Here is a 26863-nt window from a genome sequence, read left to right as displayed (position 1 = left end):
AATGGTTTAGAAGAAAATACACACACACACACAAATATACTCCTGTATACACACACGTGACTCAGAGACATACATACAGAGAGAGAAAAAGCAAATGTGGCAAAATTTGCTAACTAGTGAATCTAGGGGAGGGGCACATAGCCATTCACTGCACTGTTCTTTCAAGTTTCATGTAGCTTTGAACTTTTTCACTATAAAATATTAGGGGAGAAGACATTAGCGGATAGCATGAAAATTTACTCCCTTAGACGCTCTTCCAGTTAGATATTTACATTTTGTCCATTTGGATTCTCTCCATGTTTATTATTATGCATTTGCCTTTGGACTTCCCTTTCCTAGGCTAAATTAGAAAAATCAGGGTAACGGGCACCTGGGTGACTCAGTCGGTTAAGTGTCCGACTTCGGCTCAGGTCGTGATCTCACGGTTTGTGAATTTGAGTCCAGCATCAGGCTTTGTGCTAACAGCTCAGACAGAGCCTGGAGCCTTCTTTGGATTCTGTGTCTCCGTCTCTCTGCCCCTCCCCTGCTCGCACTCTGTCTCTCTCTCCCTCAAAATAAATAAACATTAAAAAAAGAAGGAAAAAAAGAAAATTGGGGTAACATATTAGAGTCCACATATTTGTAAAGATGCATGCTGCTTTCAAAAACATTAACTGGGCTCCTGCTGTGTATTCCTACTGTGTCTCTTTCTCTATCTCTCTGTCTCTGTCTCTCTCCTTTTCCCTCTTCTCCCTCATCTCCCCACCAGTGATCTCAAATGCTCCAGGCATTTAAGTGACCTTGGTCCCCGCACTCAGGGCCCCGCGTATCCTAGATAAGACTTCCTTTGAGGGGCACCTGGGTGGCTCAGTTGGTTGGGCGACCAACTTTGGCTCAGGTCATGATCTCACAGTTCGTGAGTTCAAGCCCCGTGTTGGGCTCTGTGCTGACAGCTCAGAGCCTGGAGCCTGCTTTGGATTTTGTGTCTCCCCTCTCTCTGCCCCTCCCCTGCTCACGCTCTGTGTCTCTCTGTCTTTCAATAATAAATGAACGTTAAAAAATTAAAAAAAAAAAAAAAAGACTTCCTTTGAGGAGAAACAAGGAAAATGTCCCAGCCCCCAACCCCCACCTCCCATAAGCACACACCCAAGACTTCGACAAAAAAGGACGGCAGGATTAAATTTTAGCTTTAGTTTATCAAGTCCATAATAGAGGTGGCATTGGGGGCAGGGTCTTGGTGGAGGAGGGGTTCAGAATTGTGGAAGGCTTGGTCTGACCCTGGCCGCCAAAATGTAGATCAGGCCGAGCCCAGGATGCTAGGCCATCTGGCAGAGTTTCTAGAAAGGGTAGGTTCCTGCTGCTTACTGTCCCTGAAGCCAGAAAGGCCAGCCTGTCCCATTGACCATTGGCAAGTGGCCCTTTGTCCTCCTGTGTATCCAGCCCTGGCTGTGCTCATTTACCAGAGACACCACCTCTACGGTCTTCGGCCATCTAGTGACTTTATTGCTTAACTGCCTCGAGTACGTGCCTTGCCCTCCAAAAAGGGCCAGACTTTTCCGTAGGCAGAACCAGTGAGGCGATTATGGTGACGTGGAGGTCCTTTGGGACCACCCCTCATTGGATGCTGCCCAAATTTTAGGACAGTCATACCTGACTTATTTATTCATTAGGCATCACAGGCAAAGCACCTTAGGCCTACAATACTTTGAGGGTCCCACAGAAATGGGTTAGTTTCTTTTAACATCAAAAGGAAAAAAAATGAACTATTAGGGATAAAGATTATATTCTTTTGTATACCAACACAACCATAAAATATAATTTGTAATTTTTTTTATACAGGACTGCCTACCCCCCATGCCCTGAGGAGACGTGCCTAGGCCCCGGAAGGCCGCAGCGCAGCCCTGGGGTCTGGTTGGCTCTCCCCCCCGCCCACCCCCTGCATTTCCCCCAAACCCAGACCTCAGGACCTCTCTCCCTGTTCCTTTTCTCTGCTTGTGGCGCCTTCCCCGGCTTCTCTCCCCACTGCAGCTGTATGGCTCATGTTTCCTTGAATCTGCAGCAAAACAAGACAAAGAAGGACAATGTGATGAGCTCTTCTCCCAAACCAAATTTTTTTCTCTTTTTTCTCTTTTTTCTCTTTTTTTCTAAAATTGTATACTTCTTTCTTTTTCTTTCCTTTTTTTTTTTTTTTTTTTTTTTTTGGTACTAAAATGTGCTTTCATCTATAAAGTTACAGTGACGTTTGGGGCTCCTGGGTGGCTCAGTCGGTGAACCGTCCGACTTCGGCTCAGGTCACGATCTCACAGTTCGTGAGTTCGAGCCCTGCATCAGGCTCTGGGCTGTCAATGCCCAGCCTGCTTCTAATCCTCTGTCCCCTTCTCTCTCTCTGCCCCTTCCCTGCTCATGCTCTCTCTCTGTCTCAAAAATAAATAAACATGGTAAAGCTATGGCAATGGCAGATGATACTCTGCATGGCTATTATTTCATGAAATGTAGAGGTTGGTAACTCTCTGCTGGTCCCGCCTCCATCTCCATTTCCGTGAACATTGTCCTGGCTGTGAAATTCCATGCTCTGATGGCTTAGATAACTTGAGTTTATCTTCGAGACTGACGTCTCATGGCTTATCCTCCAGGAAACCCCCCTCTGGCCCTGGGCTCTACGCCCGTAGGGCCCATCAGACTCCATTCCTCGTGCCTTGTTAGTGTTTTCTCACCCATCTCGCCTCCTAGCCATCTTCTGGAAGGCAGGACTGCACCTGACTTCTTTGTGTCTCCTCCTCTTGGCACGGCGCCTGGCACACGGTAACCGCTCAATCAATCTTTGTTGGATGAATGAAGAAATATACTAATTCCCAGAAAAATTAAGTTAATGGATAGAATTTCTCCAGCTTTTAGGTTTTTTTTTTCCCTCTACATTTTTATTAAATCTTTGGCACCTGTTATTACTTGTCCACTGGCCAGTGCTAGCAGATGACAGAAAGAATTAGCAAGTAGCAAATGAATATTAATGGACCCAGACATAGCCGCCAGTGCTTAGTTTGACAGCTTGTTTTTTCTGTGGACAGGTGTTTGGGCTTATGGTTGTGGTTTTATATTGTGTGTTAGTGCCTGTAAATTTAATTAAATTTAACATTTCTCAGCAACTTAAGCATACAGTAAGTAAATACATAGTTTTGTGATAAATCATAGACTGTATTTTGGACTTAAATATATCAATATTTCATGGTACTCTGCAAAGGGTACCATGACTGATAGGAACTCCACTGTATGAAAAATCTATAGAGACCAGAGTTTAGAGAACCACTATCCTGGTGCAAATTTGGGCTCTGCAGGCAGATTGTATTTTTTTATTATTTTTTTTTGGGGGGGGGGGGGAGAAAGATTTTAAACTTTTTTTTTAAAAAGATTTATTTATTTTTGAAAGACAGAGACACAGACGGAGAGGGGGAGGAGCAGAGAGACAGGGAGACAGAATCTGAAGCAGGCTCCAGGCTCTGAGCTATCAGCATGGAGCCCGATGCAGGGCTCGAACTCATGAAATGTGATATGACCTGCGCCGAAGTCAGATGCTTAATCAACTGAGCCACCCAGCTGCCCCTCAAGGCAGATTTTATTTTTATTTATTTATTTATTTATTTATTTATTTATTTATTTTTTCAACGTTTATTTATTTTTGGGACAGAGAGAGACAGAGCATGAACGGGGGAGGGGCAGAGAGAGAGGGAGACACAGAATCGGAAACAGGCTCCAGGCTCTGAGCCATCAGCCCAGAGCCCGACGCGGGGCTCGAACTCATGGACCGCGAGATCGTGACCTGGCTGAAGTCGGACGCTTAACCGACTGCGCCACCCAGGCGCCCCTCAAGGCAGATTTTAAATGGAATAGGGGCTCTCTGTGGTTACAGGGCTACAGAGCCTAAAAAATGGGGGGCAGGATGCAGGAAGCAGGGTTGGAGAAGTTTGTAGGAGGCCAAGGCAAATCACTGCTCCCCATTCTTCCCTCCCATTGCTTGGGTCTGAGAATGTAATTCCCTCTTGTTTATTTTTCATTTATTTATATTATTATTATTTTTAGAATACAAGCTTTGACATTGGACAAACCTGTATTTAATTTTTAAAATTTTATTTATTTTTGAGCGAGAGAGACAGAGAGACAGAGCATGAGCAGGGGAGGAGCAGAGAGAGAGGGAGACACAGAATTTGAAGCCGGCTCCAGGCTCTGAGCTGTCAGCACAGAGCCCAATGCCGGGCTCGAACCCATGAACCATGAGATCATGACCTGAGCCAAAGTCAGATGCTTAACCAACTGAGCCACCCAGGTGCCCCACCTTCTTGTTTATTCTTGCTAAGGCTTTAGCTGTGTCTGTACGAATGTGTGTGTATATTGAGGGCATGGCAAATACCTAAAGCAGTTATTATTGGGTAAATCAGAAATGCCTTTGGTCCCTCTGCTAAAGCTGAATCTCCCCACGCTCAGCTCTGATGGTGTTACTGGCCTCTTGAGAGACTCTCTAGGGACTGCTGTTTCCAACCTAAGCAAACCCTAATTTATTGGCCTCTCAAATCCTGACCCGATGTAACTTTCCAACATTAATCCATTCATCTTCTAGGCACACTCCGCAGGCTGGCTGAACTGAACTCACCATGTGGTTTTCCAAACCAGTCCCCCTTCTGGTGTCTGCCTTTGTTATTACAGTTCCCTGTTGTCTACACCTGGGCAGCCCTTCACCCTGTCTCCATCCCCCCAAATCCTACCCACTTTTCAAGACCCAGCTTACATTCTAATTCCTTGATGAGACTACTTCAATTTCCCCAAGTGGATGTTATCACTCTCTTCCTTGACCTCTCATGTCTTTCTCAAGGCACTTATGTTCTGCTCTCTAGAATAGTAATTTCTGTATTTTATTATCTCCAGTCCACAATACAGACACACAGAGATTTGTTATAAGGCATTCATGGTAAAGGAGGTTTATTCATCTGGGGATAATACCATGCCTGGCACATTGTTCTCATTTTATCTATATGGCATTGAATTGAATTTGTGTCCTCAATAAGGCCAAGCTAAATTCTGCATCCACTTGGCTGATAATCTGTGTATCAGAATTCTTCCAGTTGGGAACCACAGATGAACCAACACAAAGGAGCATAGTCAACAAGGACAATGCATCATAATACCTCACATACTAAGAAATCTGGAGGTAAGGAGGCTCCAGGGTTGACTTCAGTGATTCCACGATGTCATTGAAGACCTACCTTGGTTAGCACGTAGGCCACCCTTAGACCTGGTCATGATACGGCTGCTCAGATCTGGGTTCTACACACAGATACAACACTGGGGAGCAAAGCAAAACAACCATTCCCTCTAAGATTCTCTTTTATCATAGGGGAAAATCTCTTCTAAGAGACTGCCAGCAGACCTCCTCTCACACATCATTGATCAGGATTGCAACACATGCCCATGCCTAAAACAATTGCTGGCAAAGAGAACAGAATTACTTTGATTGGCTCAGATTAATCAAGATTCACAGCCTTGGTCAGGAAAAAGGCTCAGCCTCTCCTAGGCACATGACCACCATGGATCTGAATAAAATTGTGTTCTGTGTCAAGGTGGAAGTAAGAAATGGCTTTGTCTAGACACCATAGTGCAAGTTAGAGTCGTTCTGTATTTATCATAGGCTATTGTAAAGCCTAGACCTACCGGAACAGGAGTCCTGGGCTCTTGGGTAGTAACGGGTAGCTCTTCCTACGGGGAGATCATAACAATAGCTACCATTCATTCCTCTCCCCTTTGTCCCTAATCTTCCAACACCCCCTCTCCTATCAAGTTCAGCCAGCGATCCTGCTGAGAAAACATCAGCAAAGAAATCCTGTGTTATTCTACCTACACCTACCCACCAACTTACATCAGCGCCCTCATGTTCTGCCTTTCTTCTCACATTATGTCCAACCTAGCTCCCAGCTAAGGCCAATGATTCCACTTATACCTCGGTTCCTGTTCCCACTCATCTACTCAAGTGCATCAACCAACAAATCTCCTTTCGGTTTCCTGCACCACTTGACTTGCCTCTCTCTACTGGATCATTCCCATCCACACACACAACATGCTTCCAACCTTAAAACATACCCTCCTAGGAGTGCCAGGGTGGCTCAGTGGGTTAGGCGTCCAGCTCTTGATTTTGGCTCAGGTCATGATCTCAGGGTTGTAAGACCAAGTCCTGTCTCACCGGGTTGTGAGACCAAGGCTCTGTGCTGATTGTGGAGCCTACTTAAGATTCTCTCTCTTCCTGCCCCATCCCTGCTCACACTCTCTCTCTCTAAAAATAAATAAATAAATAAATAAATAAATAAATAAAACAAAAACCATCCTGTCTTGACTTCACATCCTTCTACCATAGTGGATCCATTTCTCTATTTCCCTTTGTAACAGAATCCCTCAAAAGGGTTACCTGTCGCCTTGGCTAAAACTGTTTTTCTCAAGGTAGCCAAAGATGTTCATTGCCTAAATCCAGTGATTAATTTTCAGTCCTCATCTTATTGGATCAGTTAGCAGGATTTGACATAGCTGATTTCTTCTTTCTACCAGTAACACACTCAGTTCCTTGGTTCCCAGGACGCCTCACATGCCTGGCTTTTCTCCTGTTGCACCAGAGAAAAGCCAGGTCCTCTTGTCACATTTGCAACTCCTTTTCCTTTCTTAACATTATGGTATCGTGGAGCTTGGTCCTTGGACTTCTCTCTTCGCTGACTATACTCACCTCCCTGTTGCTTTTATCAGTATCATGGCTTTACCGTCTCTAAGTTGATGACTCCCTAGATGTGTTTTCAGCCTGGACGTGGCAACCGGATGCTAGACTCAGACAATCCAACTGCCTACTTGACGTCCTCATTTGCATGTCCCTAGGGCATCTCAAATGTAACACGACTACATCAGTTAGCTATCGCTACAGAACAAACCCTAAAGCTTAGTGGCAATTTGGGCTGGACACAGCTGGATGACTCACCTGGCCTCGCCTGGGGTCACTCATGTGACTAATGTCCTCTGGAGGCTTTAACGGGACAGGATGGTTTAAGGTGTCCGCGTACACATCTGGCCATTAGCTGGAGCTATTGACCAGGACACTTTGGCTGCCCTCTGTGTGATAGCTAGAGAGGACAGCCTGGGGTCCTTACCTGGCCAAGGCAGTGTTCTAAGAGAGCAAGCCCCAGTATACAAGCCCCAATCCATGGCTCAGTGGGTGCTGTTATGGTAATAATTTCTCCCAATATCCAGGACAGGATTCATAGCATCTACTATCCCCACCCCGATCTGCACCAACGGCGGTCTTTGCCATCTCGGTAAATAGCCATCCCATCCTTTCAGTTGCTCAGGCCAAAAACCTTAGAGGCGCTCTGGAACTCCTTTCTTGTCACACTCCACCTTGAATCCATCATCACATTCTGTCAGCAATTCCTTAAAAAACATATCCTGAGCCCAGCCACCTCTCACCTCCCCCTTTTCTACCACAATCTCTCACCTGGATTATTGCAATGGCCCCTAACTGGTTTCCCTACTGCTGCTCTTGACCCCTACCGTCTGTTTTCAACACATCAGCCTGAGCTACTATGTTAAAACATTAATCGGATTATCTCACTCCTCTCCTTAAAAGTCTCCCAAGTTTTTACAATGGCCAACAAGTTCCCACATGATTGCTCTCCCTGCTACCACCCTCGCCTCCTGCACACATGCACCATTACCTCTCTGACCTCATTTCCAGCTACTCTCCCTCCCTCCCTCAGCTCCCGCCTCCCCTGCCTCCTCCATGATTCTCACTTGTCCCCGGTGCACTGCTGGCCCCCGGCCTTTGCACTCGCAGTTCCCTCTGCCCAGAATGTTCTTCCCCCCCGCACATCTGCGTGCTGGGCTCCTTCACCTCCTCCGGGTCTTCATTCAGACATTCTGACTGCTCTATTTAAGACTGAAATCCCTCTTTCTGTGTCACAGCTTTACCCCCACTTCCAGGATTTTTCTCTCAGCACTTTCCCTCACCTGACGTTCTCTTGTCCTTTAATTATTTCCTTGTTTGTTGCCTGTCTCCCCCTCCTGGAAGGTTAACTCCCTGTGAGCAGGATTTCCTTTTTATTTGTTTTGTTCATCCAGCACCTGGAACAGAGCCTGGCATTTAGTGGATGTTTAATTATATTTGTGAAGTGGCTGAATTCATGGAGCACTTACTACGTGCTGCAGATTTCATCCAGTTTATTGCCCCTGTATTCCCCCACACCAACCCAATGCAAAAAAGCACTACGATATCTCCTCATATGAAGCAGGTGCTATTATCTCCATTTTGCAGATGAGGAAACCGAGGCTGGTTGGTTAAATAAATTACGCAGAGTCATGTAGCCAGTGACAGGGGAAGTGTGGATTGGAAGGAAGAGAAGGAGGAGGAACAGGAAGGCGAGGAAGAGAAGACAGTGAGGGGCGGGCAAGAGATGGAGGTGGTGGGCTTGGGGGGCGGTGTCTGGAACCATCCAGCGCCCCCTCTGGGGCCACAGTTGACCGCGGGACCACCCAGAAAGCACCCCTGGGATGAGGTCTAAGGTGTCTTCCCCGCCGTGTCCCCCAGCTCGTGATGATCTTTTCAAACCCTGCTAGTAGTCCTGTCTTCTTTTTCCCATGTGCCGACAACTGGATACCCACACGGAAAACAAGCCTTTGAATTAAGCAGCAGTGGCTGGACTGTTGAGACCAATCTAACTGCATCCGGTCTCCACTCCCAGGCAGCTTTGCTCATTCCCTTCCCCCCCGGGGCCTCAGGCGAATCGGCCTCACTCATATCTGTGGCGGGGCTCAGAAATGGCCATGACCCCCACCACTACACAGGCTGAAATGACTGCGGTGGGTGAGGGTAAAAGGGAGCCACTGTCTGATGTCTGGTGACCGGCAGTGGGCTGGGAGAACCAGGCCGGAAACTCCACAGGTCGGTCATTGTTGCAACGGAGGCTACTTTGGTCTTGTGACTGGTAGACACATGCATGTATTTTTTTTAAAGAACAGTCTAGGACCAAGACAGACAACTGTGGTTGATAGTGTCTGGAGAAAAAGAACAACTATTGTGTTCCGGTTATCATATGATAGCTGGCAAAGAAAAAGGGCTTTGTTCTATGATTGGTTTCTCTAGTCAATTAAACCTTTAATATCTGCCATGAGGTCCCTGCTGCTTAAGTTAGAAAGACTTCATATCTGTTTCTGAGCCACATGCCTGCTTACTTAATTTAAGGTTCTGTCTCTTTTCCTTCCTTCCTTCCTTCCCTCCTTCCTTCCTCTCTCTTTTCTTTTTTCTTTTCTTTTCTTTTCTTTCCTTCCCTTTCCTCTTTCTTTCTCTCTCCTCTCTCTTCCTTTTTCTTTCTTTCTTTCTTTCTTTCTTTCTTTCTTTCTTCCTTTCTTCCTTTTCCTTTCTCTCTCTCTTCCCTCCCTCTCCCTTCTTTCTTTTTTCTTTTCTTTTCCATCTGCTCCTTCCTTCATTCCTTTCCTTTCCCAAGTATCCTTCTTTAGCTCATCCTCTCTTTCCCTGACTCTTTTCTTCCCTTTCTGCTCCTCTTCCATGGATAGGAAATTATAAGTGAGGAAAAGGAGGAGAAGATGAGGGGGTCACGGAAATGTTGTAGAAATAATAAGCAAAAGAAGCCTGTTGACATCCATGTATTATATTCTGCGCTGTGAACTTAAGGCATACGCGTGGCCTCTGACACACTGTCAGCTTCATTCAAAGCCTCAGGGGAGATGCTTTCCCCGATTAGGTCCCCAGGGCTCTAAGGTCAGTGCTAGGGTGGGACTCAGGGATCCCAGGGAGATGGGTGGTGGTGTTGAGGGCAGATGTCCCTTGCCAGAGCCTTTGTGGCTGGAACTAGAGGGTGATCATTAACAAAGTCTCTCGGGTACAAGCGGAAATAAAAAACCTGCCCTCCTACTTATTTGTATGAACCATCTATCCACATGCAGCTTGGTGTCTGCTACACCGGGGACTAAATCGCCCAGAGGAAACTCATGAAATGCCCCCATCCCCTGGTTGCAGGAGCTTCCTGAAGCCTAGGGCCTCGGGGTCCACTCTGTGGGCTTGAAGCTATAAGACCGGGTATTCACTTAGCCTCGCCTTCATTCATTCCATAAAGTTTTAGTTCAATGCCTGCTGGCCACCAGGCATAGTGTGGGGAGCGGTGGATGCTGTTATATGGGGCAGTCTCTGGCCTCAAGAAACTCCCTAGGTGAACATACACGTAAACAAATAACCTAAATCAGTGAAAAAGCACTACCTTGGAGGACTGTCCTAAGCACAGAGCGTTCGTGGATGATTCACTCAATGCTGGGAGGAGGCAGGCAGGGCGAGGTGAGGAGGGGCACTTCGAAGAGAAGCTGGTGCTTCAGTTGCTCCCACAAGAAGGCTGGGAGTTTGCCAAGTTGATGGGTCGAGGAAGAAGACCAAATGCATCTGGCTGAATAGCAGCATATATATAAAGGCCACGTCCAGAAAACCATGGGTAAAACCAGATTGTGGTGGGAAGGATCAAGAGCCTAGAAAAGCTGGAAGAAGGTCAAGGGCAGTTGGAGGCATGATTATAACCTATTCTAGGAGTTTGAATCTTTCATAAGCAATTGGCAGCCCCCGAAGGGTCACATCTATACTTTAGGGAGATATGCACTTTAGAATAACGGATGGGCAGCGGATGAGACTATCACCTGGGACAGCAGGTGGGCAATGAGGACAATAGTCTAGAAGGAGGTGCTGAAGCCTGAGCTAGGGCAGAGGCCATGAACGCAGAAAGGAACAGACAACTTCAAAAGATGTTAAGGAGATAGATTTGGCAGCTCCTGTTACCAATTGGCCGTGGAAAGTGAGAAGTCTAAAATTAACCCAAAGGCTCTGGCTTCTGTGATTGAGTGAAAAGTGGTGTCATTAACCGACATAGGAAATCGAGGAGGAAACAATAGATTCGAGGGAAACGTAATGAACGGAGGTTGGGGCATGTTCAGGCTAAGGTTTGGTGACATCAGGTAGAACATTTCAAAAAAAGCCGTTGGTGCTCTAGGTGGAAAGCAAGGAAGAACTGGGCTGAAAGTACCAGTAAGAGTTGTCTGCTGAGGGAGAAAGAGAGACCACGTGGGTGTCTGGGGGAGAATGGGGTCAGGTGAAGAGTATATTGAGGTGAGGAGCTATTCTGGTTTGTCTTATACCCTACATCCAATCCAACAGGAAGAGCGGTCAGCTCTCCCTTCAACATACATCCTGAATGCACTTCTAACCACCTCCATCACCATCTACCCAGGCAAAGCCTCCATCATCTCTCACCTGAGCTATGCCATAATCTACTAATTGGTCTCCTTGCATCCATTTTTGCTTCCCTATCGACTATTTCCTATACACCAGCCAGACTGGCCTTTTAAAAATGTAAACAGAGTCGGGGCACCTGGGTGGCTCAGTCGGTCAAGCGTCCGATTTCGGCTCAGGTCATGATCTCGCCGTCTGTGAGTTCGAGCCCCGCATCAGGCTCTGGGTTGACACCTCAGAGCCTGGAGCCTGCTTCAGATTCTGTGTCTCCCCGTCTCTGCCCCTCCCTCGCTCATGCTCTGTCTCTGTCTGTCTCTCAATAATAAATGGACATTAAAAAAATTATTTAAAAAAAAATGTAAATAGTCATGCCACCTTAATCCTCTAGACCACCCAATGGTTTCCCTTGATGCATGAAATAAAATCCAAATTCCCACAAGACTCAAGATCTGGCCTTTGCTGTCTTTTCTGAACTCACCTTTCACCCCGCTCTCCCTTGCTCAGTCTGTTCCTGCCACAATGACTTTCTAGCTTTCAAACAGGCCAAGCTTGTTCCTGCCTCAGGGTCTTGGCACTTTTCTGGAATGCTCTTGTCCCGGATCTTTCTACAGTTTTGATTTCTCTGACAAAATTTTCAAGGTCGCCTTTAAAAAATTTTTTTAAATGTTTATTTATTTATGAGAGAGAGAGACAGAGACAGAGAGAGACAGAGGAAGTGAGAGGGAGACAGAATGCGAGTGAGGGAGGGGCGGAGAGAGAGGGAGACACAGAATCTGAAGCAGGCTTCAGGCTCTGAGCGCTCAGCACAGAGCCCAACATAGACCTCGAACTCATAAACCACAAGCTCCTTACCCAAGCGGAAGCCGGCCGCTTAGCTGACTGAGCCACCCAGGTGCCCCATCGAGTTTGCATTCAAGTTTGTATTTCTTTGAACAGAGCAAACACAAGTGCTCCATTGTCTGTCAGACAACTCTAATATCTCAAGATTTTGTGGGCCTGTTTCAGTGTTCTGTGGTTTTTGCTGGCTCTCGCTCATATTGTCTTATTTCCTAGTTACCTCCTGCTGTATGCCGGAAATTTCATTTTGGAATAATTTGAGGCCTAAGGGGGTCGGAGTTTTCTCCTGAGAGGATTTCCATTTACTTCTGGAAGCCACCCAGTACTACTCCCAGTCTGGATCCACTTTAAGCTAAGTTCTAGACAAGGGCTATAGATAGATAGATAGATAGAGTCCAGGGGACCTGAAGCCAGGTTGCCTGTCTGAGTAAGACCTGATTCCAGTTCCCGGTTACCCTAAGGACACGGCTCTTAGAGGATCCCAGCTTCAGGTTCAGAAGCCCCACCTTCTTCCTGGGCTCTGATGTGTGTCTCCTCACCATGGGAGGCCACCAGAAGCCGGGCTCAGTTTTACAGATATTTATTACATATCCATAGATGTCCACGGGGCAACAGTGGCTCTGAGGGATGGTCTTCCTTTTCTCCTAGCTTCTGCCCAATAACTCCTCACCGCTTTAGTAACGACTTTGGGCATTATTTACATTTTGTCCGGGTATGGTAGTCGCCAGTGGGAACATTGGTCCAAATCTCCTCGTCCAATGTTACCAAAATGAAGCATGTCCTGCTTGTGTCATTTCTTCCATGATTCGATTCCTCATGCAGATCTGTGTGCCGATATCATTTCTTCAGAGAAGCCTTTTATGCCTGTTCCATTGAAAAGAGCCACCCCTATCCTTGCATTCTCTGCTTTATTTTTCTCCATGACATTTAATCACCATCTGCTATTTGGTCGTATGTTTATTTGCTTACTTGTTTACTGCCTGTCTCCCCAGCTAGAATTTATTTACTCATTCGTGCATCGAATATTTACCGCGCGCATCCCATGCGCTAGGCATTATTCTAGGCATTGGGCGAACCCTAGAGAACAGGGCCGATCCAATACCAGCCCACAAGGAGCTTACGTTCCCATGAGGAAGACAGACAATATAACAGGAAAATAAATATAGAATATAAACTCCATGAGGAAAGGAAGCGTGCCTGCTCTCTTCAACACCGTGGGGTGTAGATCATTGCTTTAGGTTGACTGAATATTTGTGATAAAAAAAAAAAAAAAAGGAAAACAATCCTTGTTCCAGCGTTATTTTTCTGTATTATTTAATCCCTTGTGTATTGCTGGTTTACTGCTTGTTTTCTCTTCACTATGTATCATTTTAAGCATGTGAAGGGTTAAAAAGACTGTGTGTCAGCCCGGAAATAGAATCATCATTTACTATATTACTGTTATGGGGAAATATGTTCTGAGTTCCAAATAATTAACTTCCAAGTGAACTTTGGGAAACTGTCAGCTGGGCTCATATATATTTGGGTGAGATTTGCCAATGTCTTTGCACTCTTTTATAGAAAGAGGCAATCCGCCAGCCAGATCAGGCTAGACAGCCCTGGCGATGAGTAGGGTAACAGATGTCTCAGAAAGAGTGCCCTCACATCCAGAAGGCTCTCTTCTGCTCTCGGCTCATGGTTGTTTGGATTCTTAGAAATCTCAGATCTGCGGTGACACACCTTCCCCTGTGCAAGGACAGAAGCTCTGTGATCAAACTAACATTTTTTTTTTTTTTTTTTTCCCCACCAGAGGGCCCAGGCTAAATTCTTAAGAGTCCTCCACTGGGGCAACAGCATGGCTGGTAGCCAATCCTGGCAGCCAGCCCCACCGCCCTGGGACACTGAGAGCGAGCGAGTGATGGGGGGGTTCAGCCCATCTAGCTCAGAGAAGTCACTCCAACATGACAGCATCATGGCATTCAGCCTGGGCTCAAAATCTTTGCCTACACACATGCTCAGGGTTGTTCCGTTCTTTAGTCACAGGAGAGAGCCCGTGGAGGCAAAGCACAGGTGGTGAGCCAGGGCTGAGTAGAGGAAGAATCAACTCTAAGGCTGTCGTCAAAAAACAAAACAAAACAGGATTTGTTGGGATTTTGGAGGAGAAAATGGAGAGCAACAAAATGCTCAAGGTTTGGTCTGGGAAGGATGGGGAGCCTCTGGAGCATGGTCAGGATTAAGTTCAGAAGGGCATATTGGTGGGAAAGGGGGGGCTCTTCTCATTCTTTTAAAGGGGGTGACAGACTGTGCCGTTGAGGGACCTATCAGGCAAGAGCAGAAATGGACTCAGACATAAGAGATGGGATCATGAATGTGTGAAAATCCATCCCACGATTTTGAACTGGAAGAGCCCTGAAAAGTCATCTAACAGGGGAGGTGAGGCAGCAGCCTGCACCCATGTTGTCGTGAGTCTCTAGGTCTCAACCCCAGGGGTTCCAAGGAGGAGCGGGGTTCCAAGGAAGAGCGGGAGGGAGAACCAGGAGGATGGGGAGAAATTTTTTTAATCAAGCCATCTAGTCCAGTCTCACACCAATGTTCAGAAACCAAATCTTCCAGATAGGGTGTGGGAATCTGTACTTTGAATACTTCTGGAGTAATTTGTGCTTAGCCACTTTGGGACCTTCTGATTAGTCTAACGAACCTCACTTTGTACAATAAGAAACTTGGGTCCAGAGGAGTCAGAAGACACCATGAGCAGCAGAGCCAAGAGTGAAACCTAGAATTTCTGGCTCCTAGTTCCTTGCTTCTTCTTCTTTTTTTAATGTTTATTTATTTTTGAGAGAGAGAGAGAGAGAGAGAGAGAGAGCAAGTGGGGGAGGGGCATAGAGAGGGAGACACAGAATCCGAAGCAGGCTCCAGGCTCTGAGCTGTCAGCACAGAGCCCAATGCGGGGCTCGAACCCACAGATCTTGAGATCACGACCTGAGCCGAAGTCGGCTGCTTAACTGATTGAGCCACCCAGGCGCCCCGGTTCCTTTCTTCTTATACTATGTGAAGTTCATATTCAGCCAAAATAATAGCCAGTGAGCATTCAGAACTAGCACCAGGCATTTTGCTAAGTTCTTACAGGAAGAAATGATAGAGGCAAAATGTCTACATCAGCTCATTTAATCCTTGCAAGCTCCCTCCGAGGGCACATGCTATTGTTTTCCCCTTTTATAAACAAGGAACCGAGGCGAGCGGTGGAGTAACTTGACCAGAGTTAAGTGTCGTGTCAGTAGCTCCGATCTGGCATCCTTCTCCGGTGTCGCCGTTCTGTCAGCCCCGAGAATCAGCGAGCACAACTCTGGGACTTTGTGGAGGAGGGAGAGTGTTAGCTCAGTAGACTCTTCCCTCCCCCCCAGGGATACGCCAGTGTTCAGAGTTCCACGGGGGCAAATCGAGACCCTTCACTGACACCATATGGCACACCTAGGTTCTGAGCACCACGTGTGGGGAAAGCCTTAGGGGTCTATTCTGCTCCCTTGCTACCTTGATCTCAAGATACAATAATCAACTCTCTCTCTCTCTTTATATATATATATACGTATAGATATTTAAGACAGATGGTATCCTGTGTAAGCTCTTTTCCTAGTCTTCAGCTCTGGGGATCCTCGCCCGTGTAGGAGGGTAATCACCAAGAAGAAAGCTTGCTATCAAGAGAATTGTTTAGCGGCACTTTTAGCTCTGACTTTGCTGTTTTGTTGGGTAAGGCGGCTTTGCTCTTTCCATTTGGCATTTTGAGTGCATTAAGAGCAATTAACACCAGTACTTGTGAGCACAAAGTGTCAGGCTATCTTTAGGCAAAATGCCTTGCCCTCAACTTTTTTTCAGTTGACAAAAGAGAAGTTGGCTAACGCCTTTTTTTCCCTCTAATTAAAAAAAAAAAACACACATAACTTGATGCCACTTGTGGTTTTATATTAGGCTTTTGATGACAGCTATAGTGGGTCCAGAGCCCTCAAACTGATAGAAGCACTTGACCGTATCTTCTCTGCAAATTCTGTGTTGTTGTTTCCCCCTCCAGTGTTTATTTTTAAACACTAGCTTCCAGTGGATACAATTAGGAGAAATTCCATGAAAACCTGGGTCTCCTTCTGGATTTCCTGCTTTTCTTGAAGAGTCAGAAAATCAGGCAACGCTGGACCTTTGGTCCTGACTGCCACCCTTTCAGTCTGGCTTCTGCAGGCTTCTGAACTGAACTCCCTGGGGGAGAAGATTAAGGAGTCATGCAAAATGTCCGAAATATCCACTTGATTCCGGGCCAATTCAGGAGAGGTTTCAACATTCCAATGTAAGTTGTTTTGAAGCAAGCTGCTAATGTTCAGCCTGGGCACCAGCCCCATTTGCTGACTGGGGACTTCTCTCCCTCACTCTCCTTTGATGCTTTTCCTTCCCTTCGGACTCTTTCTCTGTCTGCGGCATTTGGGTGGCTCAGCTAGTTGAGGGTCTCTTGATTTCAGCTCAGGGCGTGATCTCATGGTTCCTGAGATAGAGCCCCAAGTGAGGCTCTGTGCTGATAACGGAGATCCTGCTTGAGATTCTCTCTCTCTGCCCCTCCCCTGCGTGCACTCTTTCTCTCTCAAAATAAGTAAACCTAAAAAAAAAAAAGAAAGAAAGAAAGAAAAAAAAAGACTCTTTCTTTGTCTGTAGATGGTTTCCTGATCAGCACTTCTTTTAATGGTTTCTACGTCTGGAGGGCAGAGACATTTTTTCACTGCACAGGTGTGCCTCGGAGATATTACACATTAGGTTCCAGACCACTGTGCCAAAAAGTGACTCAAATGGAATGTTTTGGTTTCCCCGTGCGTATAAAAGTTATATTTGCACTCTACTGTTGTCTATTAAGCATGCAATTGCATGATGTCTAAAAAATAATGGACTTACCTTAATTAAAAAATACTTTACTGCTGAAAAATGCTAACCGTCATCCGAGCTTTGAAAGCCAATCATCAGCACTAATCACAGCTCGCTATAACAAATAGAATAAAAATGAAAAAGTTTGAAATATCGTGAGAATTACCAGGATGTGACACAGAGACACCAAGTAAATAAATGCTGTTGGTGAAATGGCACCGATAGATTTGCTCCAAGCAGGGTTACCACAGACCTTCATTTTGTAAAAAAAATGCAGTGTCTGTGGAACGCAATGAAGTAAAACGCAATAAAATGAGGTACGCCTCTACTCTACTCTCCCTGCCCTGTAGTTAGCACGGCCCTTTGAATATCTTAGATGGCCCATCGGTGTGGAAATTAGACAGATACTCCGCATGGAACCAGCCATAACATACCTGGTGTGGTGGTGGAAGTCAAGGATTGACAGACCATCCAAAAAAGACGCAAGGGGTCTAGGTGGTAGGAGGTGGGGGTAGATCGAGGAGGAAAGAACAAGAAGGGATAATTCAGTACAGGGTTCAAGGACAGAGGAAGTGGCTCAGGGGACTGAATGCTCAGGAAGTGTGGTTTTGGAGAAGGGGTAGGGCACTTTGGTGGGGTCAGAGACCAGCACAGGCTGAGGTAGATCGTGCAGATCCCTTGACGCTCCTCTTTCTTTCCCCCTTCATATCCAAGTCTCCAGAACATCCCACTGAATGTATTTTCAAAGTGCTTCCAGACTCCACCCCTATCTCACCACCCGTATCATTACCACCCTAGTCCTGGCCACGGTCTTCTCTCACCTGCACAACTACAAGAGCCTCCTTTCCAGTGGAGGCTCTTGTAAACAGAGGGACCCAAACTGCCCGCTGGCCCGTAAGGTCCTACAGGATTTGGCTCAGAGCTCTCTTCTTCCAGAAATTTCCAAAGCTCACTCACTCCTTCTAATCAAGTATCTGGCCTTCCCTGGTCACCCACCTAGAACAGAATCCTCCTCCCCACACCACACACACACACACACACACACACACACACGCACACACGTGATTACCTTCTCTGGCTTTTCTTTTTTTTTTTTTTTTAATTTTTTTTTTTCAACGTTTATTTATTTTTGGGACAGAGAGAGACAGAGCATGAACGGGGGAGGGGCAGAGAGAGAGGGAGACACAGAATCGGAAACAGGCTCCAGGCTCTGAGCCATCAGCCCAGAGCCCGACGCGGGGCTTGAACTCACGGACCGCGAGATCGTGACCTGGCTGAAGTCGGACGCTCAACCGACTGCGCCACCCAGGCGCCCCTCTCCGGCTTTTCTTAAGAACACATGTCATGTTCTGTTATATATTTATTTGTTTCATTGTTTGTGTTTCCCACCAGAGTGTGAGTGCCACGAGAGCAGAGACTTTCTTGGCACATAGTATATGCTCAATTAATAAATGAAAGAGTCTAGCAGATAAGGAGAAGCAAGAGTTGCCAGAGTCAGGGTTGTCTTGAGGGAAAGAGGTAATATTGAACACACAAGAGGAGATCTTCCATATAACACTTGGCACATGTGATTAATACTCAATTCAATTCAATTCAATTCAATCCAAGTATTTATAGTGCAATTACTATATACAGACCACAATGCCAAGAGTTGTTTGGGATAAAGGATAATTAAAGTGCAGTCCTGCCTGCAAGAAGTTTATAGTCTAGGGAGAGAGTTGAGGGCAAATAAGACCCCTTAGTTACTTTTTCACCCCCCAATAGCATGTTCTTCATTGCCTTACACAGCGGGGGGAGGGGGTAACTAACTTTTTTTTTTTTTTAATCAGTGGGTTACAGTGTATTCCTTCACAAAACCCCTTCATTATCATACAGTCCAATAGGGTGAAAAACATCTTCCAAACCTCTTCTGAGTTCTGAACTCCACTCTCCACACCCCCAGTTGTTTTTTGGACGTCTTCACTTCTTGCATGACTCTTTGGCATTTCAAACTCAGTACATCCAGTCTTATGTATCTTGATCTCAGTTCTTGAGGCCAAGCTGGTTATTCGGCCCCATTCCTCCTGGCATTCAGCCTGGCATTCCATAGGGCCTACCTCCTGACATCAAGGGGACCTGCTCATTCATCTCCCTCCCTGTCGCTACTTCTGGGGTCCTGGTCACCATCATCTCTTGTCTGGATTTTCATCAATACCCACTAACCTCATGTAGAAGTCCTCTCCCATCCACCCTTCATGCCTGGGCCAGAGTGGTTTTTCTAAATTTTTTAAAAATGTTTATTTTTGAGAGAGAGAGAGAGACAGAGAGACAGAGAGAGAGGGAGACACAGAATCCAAAGCAGGCTCTAGGCTCCAAGCTGTCAGCACAGAACCTGATGTGGGACTTGAACTCACCAGCCGTGAGATCATGACCTGAGCAGAAGTCGGATGCTTAATAGACTGAACCACCCAGGTGCCCCAGAGTGGTCTTTCTAAAATGTACATCTAACAACAGTATTGCCTTGCTCCGAACCTTCAGGGGCTCACCATGGCCCTGGGCTAAAGTTCAAATCTTTTAATGCATCATACACAGCCCTCCAGGTTCTGGCCCCAGATTTCATCTCTGCAGTTCCTTGCCACTTTCTAACAGCCTAGTTTGTGCCTAACAGAGATTTCTGGTCCTCTAACTGAACTACTCTGTCTTCCCTCTAGTCTTAGAGGATACTGATTCAGGGTCTGGACTCAGTGACTCCTCCCCTGCCCCCTTCCTTTGTGCCTCCTCTGCTCTTTTGGGTTCTACCTCCATTTTCACTTCCTCCGAGAAGCCTTCCTGACACCTGACCTGGTCTGACCAAATTCCCTCCTCTTGATGTCCCAACCCCCCAACACAGGGTCAGGTCCTGGCTCATGCTTCCTCAACACTCTGTTCTTCTCTTGCCATACCTGTTTTATTGTCTCCCCACCAGATCAAGCTCCAGGAGAACAGGACTGTCTTATTTGACCTCGGTTGCCTTTTGACCGTTTTTACCCAGCATGCGTGTGTGTTCATTAAGTATTGAATGGATGAAAATGCACTCGTTTGATAGGGCTGTGCCTCATAAAATAATTATATCTTGCATTTACTGAGTGCTTAAGACGGGGCAGGCTCCACTCTAAGTGTTCTTACAAGTGTACCGTGGACATCTCACAGAACCCTATTCAGTAGGGAAGGGCTATTTCCCCCATGTAACAGCAGACGGAGAAACTAAGGCACAGAGAAGTTAAGTAACTCGACCAAAGTCAGCAGCGAGGATGTGGGAGAACCGGGGTTAGAACCCGGGCTGTGCCGAGTTCAGTTCGGCCACAACTTCCAGGAAGTTCTGCCATTGAATAAAGCACAATATGGGCCTCCACCGCAAGCACAGATTCAAGACTCCTGACAAGGGCTTTGTTTTTGTTTCCCGGAGAGAGGACGTGCTCGCTAGACGCCCGCTTCAAGGCTCGCGGGTCCTTTGCGGGGCTTTGGGAAGGGCCTGTGCTTCCCGCCGGCGGCCCGGCAGCCTGCGTGTGAACCGCCGATTAACTTTGGGAGCTGCCCGGCTCACACACGCCCCCTGTGCCCAGTCCTGGGGTGCCCCCCGCCCCCCTCCCCGGGCAGGTGCGCCTGGGCGGGAGCACCAGCCCACGAGCGCCCCGCCAGGCCCCTGGCCAGCCCCTTCTCCGCGGGCGGGGGAAGGGGCGGGCCCGGGGGCGGTGCCTCTTGCCCAAGCCCCCGCCCCCGCCCCGCGCGCGGCTCGCCCGGGTGCTGCGGGCCGGGCCGGGGGGCGGGGATTCGGGAGGGGCCGGAGCGCGGCTGCCGGTGCGGCTGCGGGGGGAGAGGGAGGAGGCGGCGCGTCCCCAGAGGCGTGCGCCCGGACCGCCGGCCGCCGGACAGACGCGCGGAGGGAGAGGGCCGGGGGCGAGGTCGGTATCCGGTGGGGGCGCGGGCTGCGCGCGAAGGGGCGGCGGCGCGGGCAGCCGGGAGCCCGGGGCAGGGGGCGGGGAGGGCGGTGGCGGGCGCGGGGCCGGCTCCGCTCCGGGGTCGGGCCCCAGACCCTCCCCTGGCCTGGCCACGAGCGCGCCCCGGCAGCTGAAAGCGCAGCCCCCCGCTCGCTTCGCCCTCCGTCTCTTTTCTTTCCAACCAGCGAAAAATAAACAGCCGGGAAGGTAAAACAATAGCGGGGCCACCTGGGACGCGGCGCGCGCGGAGCTCCCACGTTTGGGGCGGGGGCCGGAGGTGGAAGCGGGAGTGGCGGCCCCACGTCGAGCCCCCTCCCGAGGTGCCCCGCGGAGGGTGGGGCTCCCGGCGGCGCCGCCGGGCTCGGCGGGAGGCGAAGGGAGTGCCCTGGAGTGAGCCGTGTGGGCAAAGTATTGCAGGAACCAGCAGGCTTCCCGCAATTGCCCGGCTCCGGGCGGGGAAACTGAGGCGGGGGCCAGTGGAGCGACTTGCCCAAGGTCAGAATGCACGGGTGGACGGTCCTGGTCCAGGAACGGGACCCGGGCGTCCAGAGCAGCCCGGCGCTCGGCCCCTCTCGGTTTTGCGGCGCTTGTGTGCGCCTTGGCTACATCTGTCTTGTGTTTCTTTCAGAAATCGGCTGGCATTGTGGGACCGGCTTCGCTTCGGGGCCGCCGAACGCCAACTTGCTTCGTTTGTTCTGGGAAGATCTGGGGCAGGTGGCGGCCCCGTGACCTACCGTCATGGATGGAGACGGACTTTTGGATGAAGAAACCCAAACAGTCCGTGCTGTTCCCGGGCGATTTAGCTGTCAAAGGTTTTGACAAAACCTACCGTCTTCCCTTTGGGGAATCCGAATGAGGGAGCTTACAGACACCTTCACTGGGAAGCCAAGGACATTCCTGTATAATCAGCGGATGAAAGGATTTTCTCAGACTCTTTTTTCCCTTTTCCTCGAGGATTAGTTCACTGCAATCTACAATTCCAGTGGAAACCGCTAAGGCACAGGATGTGACAGAAGCCTAGAGGGCCTTCAGAATTGTTCTGGACCCTTCCTTTAGCATAGAGTAGTTTAACACAAGCCACTGGCCGCCCTTCCCCCCTGCCCCCCATCTTGCCGATGATCTCTTCTCTTTAACCTCTTCTCATTTTTTGAGTTAAGTTCTGTTTCCAAAACTGCCCTCTGGAGCTATAAGTGGATTGCCAGAAATGAGAGATTAAGTGCGGAGAGAAGAGGAAGCGTCCTGTGTGGTGTCTCTTCTCCACTGCCGACATGAAGTGCTTTTTTCCAGTGCTCAGTTGTCTGGCTGTGCTGGGTAAGTGTCTCCGCTTATCAGTGCGATCGATGCGAAAGTTTAACCTGCCGTTGGTTCCTGTAATTCCTTGTGGTTCTTTCCCATCAACACTTGGCTTTGGGGGACACCACGATGCAGCCGGTGTGTGTCACAGGTCGAAAGAGGAACCAGGAGGAACGATGGGATGTTGCCGGTTGTCTTTACGAGGGAACATCTGCTGTCCTTGAAATGTCTGTCCCGGGCCCTGTGATGAGATTGCCCCCATCTGCCAGTTGGTGGTTTAGGGACTCCGTGTGGCTCGTGGGTTGGCTTCTTGTAGTGTCATAAACTTCACTGTCTTCCCTTCTGTGTTGGTCCACATCAGTTCCTAATTTGGAGTGGGCACGTTATTCTTACGGTGGGGAAAGTTGGTTTGGTGGTAAAAATGGTGTTTTTGTTTGTGTGTTTGTTTCTTTTTTGGGTTTTTTGGGGTTTTTTTTGGAGGAGGAAGTAGGCATGAGTGGAGTAGGGTGGTGAAGGGATGCGTTGCCCTGCCCAAGCGGTCTGGAGACTAAATGTGTGGGGGTACCTGTCTTATGTGTCCCCTCAGCAAGGAGCCTCAGACCGTAGTTCTGGCAGGAAGAGAGACCCGAGGAGTGGAAAGCTGCTTGGGAGGGGGTGTGTTCGGATTGGTGGGGGGGGCCTGCTGCAGAAGGCCACAACGCCTAGAGCAGGACGACGAACTGTGGCCCTGAGAGGTGAACCCTTATCACCTCTCTTGGGGATTCCCTCCTCATTGCAGAGGTCACCCCTCCTTTGCCCATGCTCTCCATGCCGATGAGCACTATCTTAAGTGTGGCATTAGAGGACACATCTCGGGTCTAGGATAAACTCCCACGCCGGGATCTCACGCATCCTCCGTCTATCTCCTCAGACCTCGCACACGAGCACACCCTCTGATCTCTCTGTATGGTTCTGTCCCTTGTGTTTGGAAGAGGGCATCACACCTGCCTCTGGTGTTTGCATCTCCAAATCTAGATATTTTGCATTTACGGAGCTTATGCCTGAGCTGCCGGCAGTGGAGATAGCTCTCACGCATTGTCTCTACCCATGCAAGAGTTCACAGTTGGGCGGAAAGAACGGATTTTGGAGTTAGAGAACTTGATTAGAATCTCAGTCTCATCACGATTGCCATGCGAATCTCTAAAATGGGATGATACCTCCAAGGCCTGTCTTGCCAGTTCAAGGCTATAAGGTGTCCTAAATATCTCGACTGCTTTGAAACACGTCTGGAACACCTAATAAATGTTCAGTTGGTGGTTCTCAAACTTAGGCGCATGTTGGAATCACTGGGGGAGCTTTTTGAAAATTTCGATGTCCAGCTCTCTGCTCCCCTAGGTAATTCCAAGTGAAAGAAGCAGTGTGTGAGTTCATTAGAGCCAGCCCTCCCCGCCCTAGCACACACACAGACACCGGTCTGGCGGCAGTTTAGTCAGTGTTCTGCCCGGTGTGGGTTAGGATCCAGTGTCCCGTGTCTCCTGTCTGTTCAGGCAGAGTAAAGGCAGGTAGCTCTGGGTTCGCCAGTCCTAAATAGCCTAGTGGTATTTGTTATACTGTATTTGTCATTCACTTAGTGTCTGGGTTTAAATCAGTAATTAGTGATTCATGTGGATTCACGAGGACAAACAAGGAAAGCCCTGCGGGGTTGGATGGCTAAGGTGGGAAAGAGGGTTGGGTGGAAGGGTGGGACCGGGGCTGGGGGAGGAACCGCCAAAGGCAAAACAGGGAACTGTGACTTTTGTGCCTTTTGTTTCTCCAGGCCGCTCTAGAAATGTGTGGCCTCCTGCGGGTCCCCTCCCCCCCCACCTGCTGTTTGCCCTCTGGGCGACTCTGGAGTGGAGCTTGGGCACACGGTTATCTTCCCTCCACTCCCAGCTTCGTGTATAAACAGGTGTCGTGGGCCAGGAAATGAATGTCAAGGTGGCCTTGAAGGGGAGCAATGGCAGATGACCAGACGTGGGTGAGGGTGGGAAGGTTTCGTGCCTGGTATTTTTGCACACACCCCTCCGGGGGAGTCTCATCTTCTCCCCTTCCCCAGCGACTCTCAGCATGGCCAGGAGGGGGTCTTGCCACTCCGCTGCTGTTAACCTTGGAGAGCAGGAGGTGTTGGGAGGGAACAGAACCCAGGTTGGGGGTCGTACTTCCCGCTTGCGGTCTGGTGTGGGCTGATTCATGCGTCAGCATTCTTGCTGTGTAACGTAAATTAATGTGTAATTTCAAAGAGCAAAGAATCCTGAGGTGTTATGCTCCTGTGGGTCACACACACCTGGAATATAATTTTGTTTGTAAAAAGTAGGATAAGGCTGAGTCCTCTGGCACTGACATGGGTGCCGCCAGCCTCCAGAAATGGCACTTCGAGGCAGAACACCCTAGGACAGTACATGAGGGTGCGGACAGGACCATCTCTCACCTGCCTGCAACTCCCTCCACATCGTTAGGCCTGTGCTTTCTGCGCCCTTCCTCTGCCAGTGTCTGGGATTTGGATCAGCTTCCTCCTCTTCTGCCTGTCTGGGTGCTGAGTCCTGCCCTTGTCTTTGTCCTGCTGAAGCCACATGCGTACTGCTTCCTGCCTCCTTGACCACTGTGTCTTGTTTCTTTCTCTGGTAGCTCGGGGTGCCCCACCCAACTTGGGAGCCATTGGCTGCCACGGCCACCCTCGTTCCAATTCCAAAGCCATCTTATGCCGGGGCCTGGTTGAGCCATGAGGATAGTAAAGTCACCAGTGCTGATGGGTGGAGACAGGGGCAGAAGATGAGGGGAGAGAGTAGGAGCATGCATGTGGAAAGGAGAGAATGAGGCTGTGGCTGTGCCTGGCAGCAGCCTGCATGAGTGACAGTGACATGGAAAGATGACAGCCACGTGGGAGAGACCGAAAAGGATTTGTGTTTGCAATAACAGGAAGGGGACAATCAGGAAAGATGAATATAAGCTTCAGGCACATGAAGCAGATTTCGGCTTTGCATAACTATGAGTAGTGATGCCCTCCTAGACCAATGCTGATGTTGCAAACAAGATAAAAGAGCTTTAAAAGTGTTAGCAAGGAGAAATGTAGGAGCTTGGAACATCTCTGGATCAACACAGGAGAGTCCGTGGCTGGCTAGTGGCCGTATGGGTTCTTCTTCAGTGGGAGAGAATTTCATTGTAGAGTTTGGGCAGCCTCTCCCTTGAATAGGATGGGACTTGAGGCAGTGATCACCTACCTCCCAGTCAGTTAGGGAAGGCTTCTTTGGGTAGAGGCCAGAGGGTTCTTCCGAAAGAGATCGAAAGGTACTTTGATGTTCTGATGAGTGTGAGCTCTGGGGCAGGACTCGTGATCAAAGGCAGAAGGGAGAAGCGAGGCAGTGTGGGGCAGTAGGGGGAAGAGCTCTGACGATGGTGATTTATGGATGAACAAACAGCCTCCCCACCAGCTGTCCCAGGGGTGGTGCACTTCCCTTTCCTGGGGACCATTTAACAAGGGTGCTGGGGAGGGGAATTCTTTTTTGGGGGGCGGGGAGGGGCAGAGAGAGGGGGACAGAGGATCTGAAGCGGGCTGTGAGCTGACAGATGACAGCAGCCAGCTGGATGCAGGGCTCGAACTCACGAACTGTGAGATCGTGACCTGAGCTGAGGTCAGACGCTCAACTGACTGAGTCACCCAGGCGCCCCACCGGAGAAGGGAATTGTTGTCAGGAGGACTAGACGGGCCAGGATGCCTTTCAGCTGTGTGAATTATCGAGCCACCTCTGTGCACCCAGGGCTGTGAAGACGCCCCGGTCTCCTGCATTTTGCATAGCAGCAGAACAGTACTGCCTCTCCTGGCTCTGGCCTTTGCTGTGAAGCAAGCCCTATCTTGTTAAGTCCTCAGAATAGCCTCGCTGGATAGATGTCTCACATGGTCACCTTTTTGTAGGTGGAAATACTGAGGTCCAGGGAGCTTAAGGAACTTGCTTCAGTAGACTACTGTCCCCCAGTTCCATATGGTGCTCCGCAGTGGTGTGGAGGCCCCTTCTGTCTTGTTCCATGTGCATGCCTCCATTCCCAAGGTCATGGCATGGTCCAAGAAGGCTGTGCTGGTCCTAGCCATCAGGGAGGAGGAGAAGGAATGGTGAAGGGCAAGACCTCCCAATTTAAGAACACTTCCTGAAAGTTGCACACATCTCTTTTTCTGCTTCTATCCCCATCGGCTAGAACTCGAGTACGTGACCGTATGTGACTGCCAGGTAGGCTGGGAAATACCATCCTTCATTCCGAGCGTACAGCTAAAAACAGGGTTGTGTTACTGCTGGGGAAGGAGAGAGACAATTTTGGAGGGACGGCTATGGGCTGCCGGCAGAGTGGCAGAGCTAGTAAGCGGCAGCACGGGGTTTTGAAGCCAGGATCATTTGGTTCAAACCCTGTGCCCTTCCATGTCACCCGCTGCCCCTCTGTGAGTACCCAGGCCCAGCCCCTGGCCTCTAAGAAGCCTTATCGGGAGGGCCTGAGCCAGATGAGCCAAGAGTTGTTACTCGGGAAGCAACATAAATCAGCATATGATTACGCAGGCAGTGTTGTGGTTTTAGCAATAGTACTGTTCTGCAGTGTTTATAGAATGCTCATGTGCCAGTCA

General features: G+C 48.8%; 1 protein-coding gene across 6 annotated transcripts in view; it reads left to right on the top strand.

The window, feature by feature from the left end:
* The first annotated feature begins 20781 nt into the window (after positions 1-20781).
* Positions 20782-26863, top strand: part of IGSF3 (immunoglobulin superfamily member 3) — a 95212-nt gene continuing 89130 nt past the window's right edge. For 3 of the 6 annotated variants that reach the window (XM_045478796.1, XM_045478795.1, XM_045478792.1), the window contains exons 1-2: positions 20782-20910; positions 21575-22257. In XM_045478796.1, coding sequence (XP_045334752.1) covers positions 22215-22257 — 43 coding nt within the window. In that variant the 5' untranslated portion in view covers positions 20782-20910; positions 21575-22214. Of the gene's footprint in view, positions 20911-21000; positions 21154-21323; positions 21442-21574; positions 22258-26863 lie in introns of those variants that run through there. The other 3 variants (XM_045478793.1, XM_045478794.1, XM_045478798.1) reach the window with 3 other exon arrangements.

This window comes from Leopardus geoffroyi, chromosome C1 (assembly GCF_018350155.1).
Source record: "Leopardus geoffroyi isolate Oge1 chromosome C1, O.geoffroyi_Oge1_pat1.0, whole genome shotgun sequence".
Classification (NCBI taxonomy): Eukaryota; Metazoa; Chordata; class Mammalia; order Carnivora; family Felidae; genus Leopardus; species Leopardus geoffroyi.
Note: the sequence above shows the minus strand (reverse complement) of the source record. Positions and strands in the feature narration are given on the sequence as shown.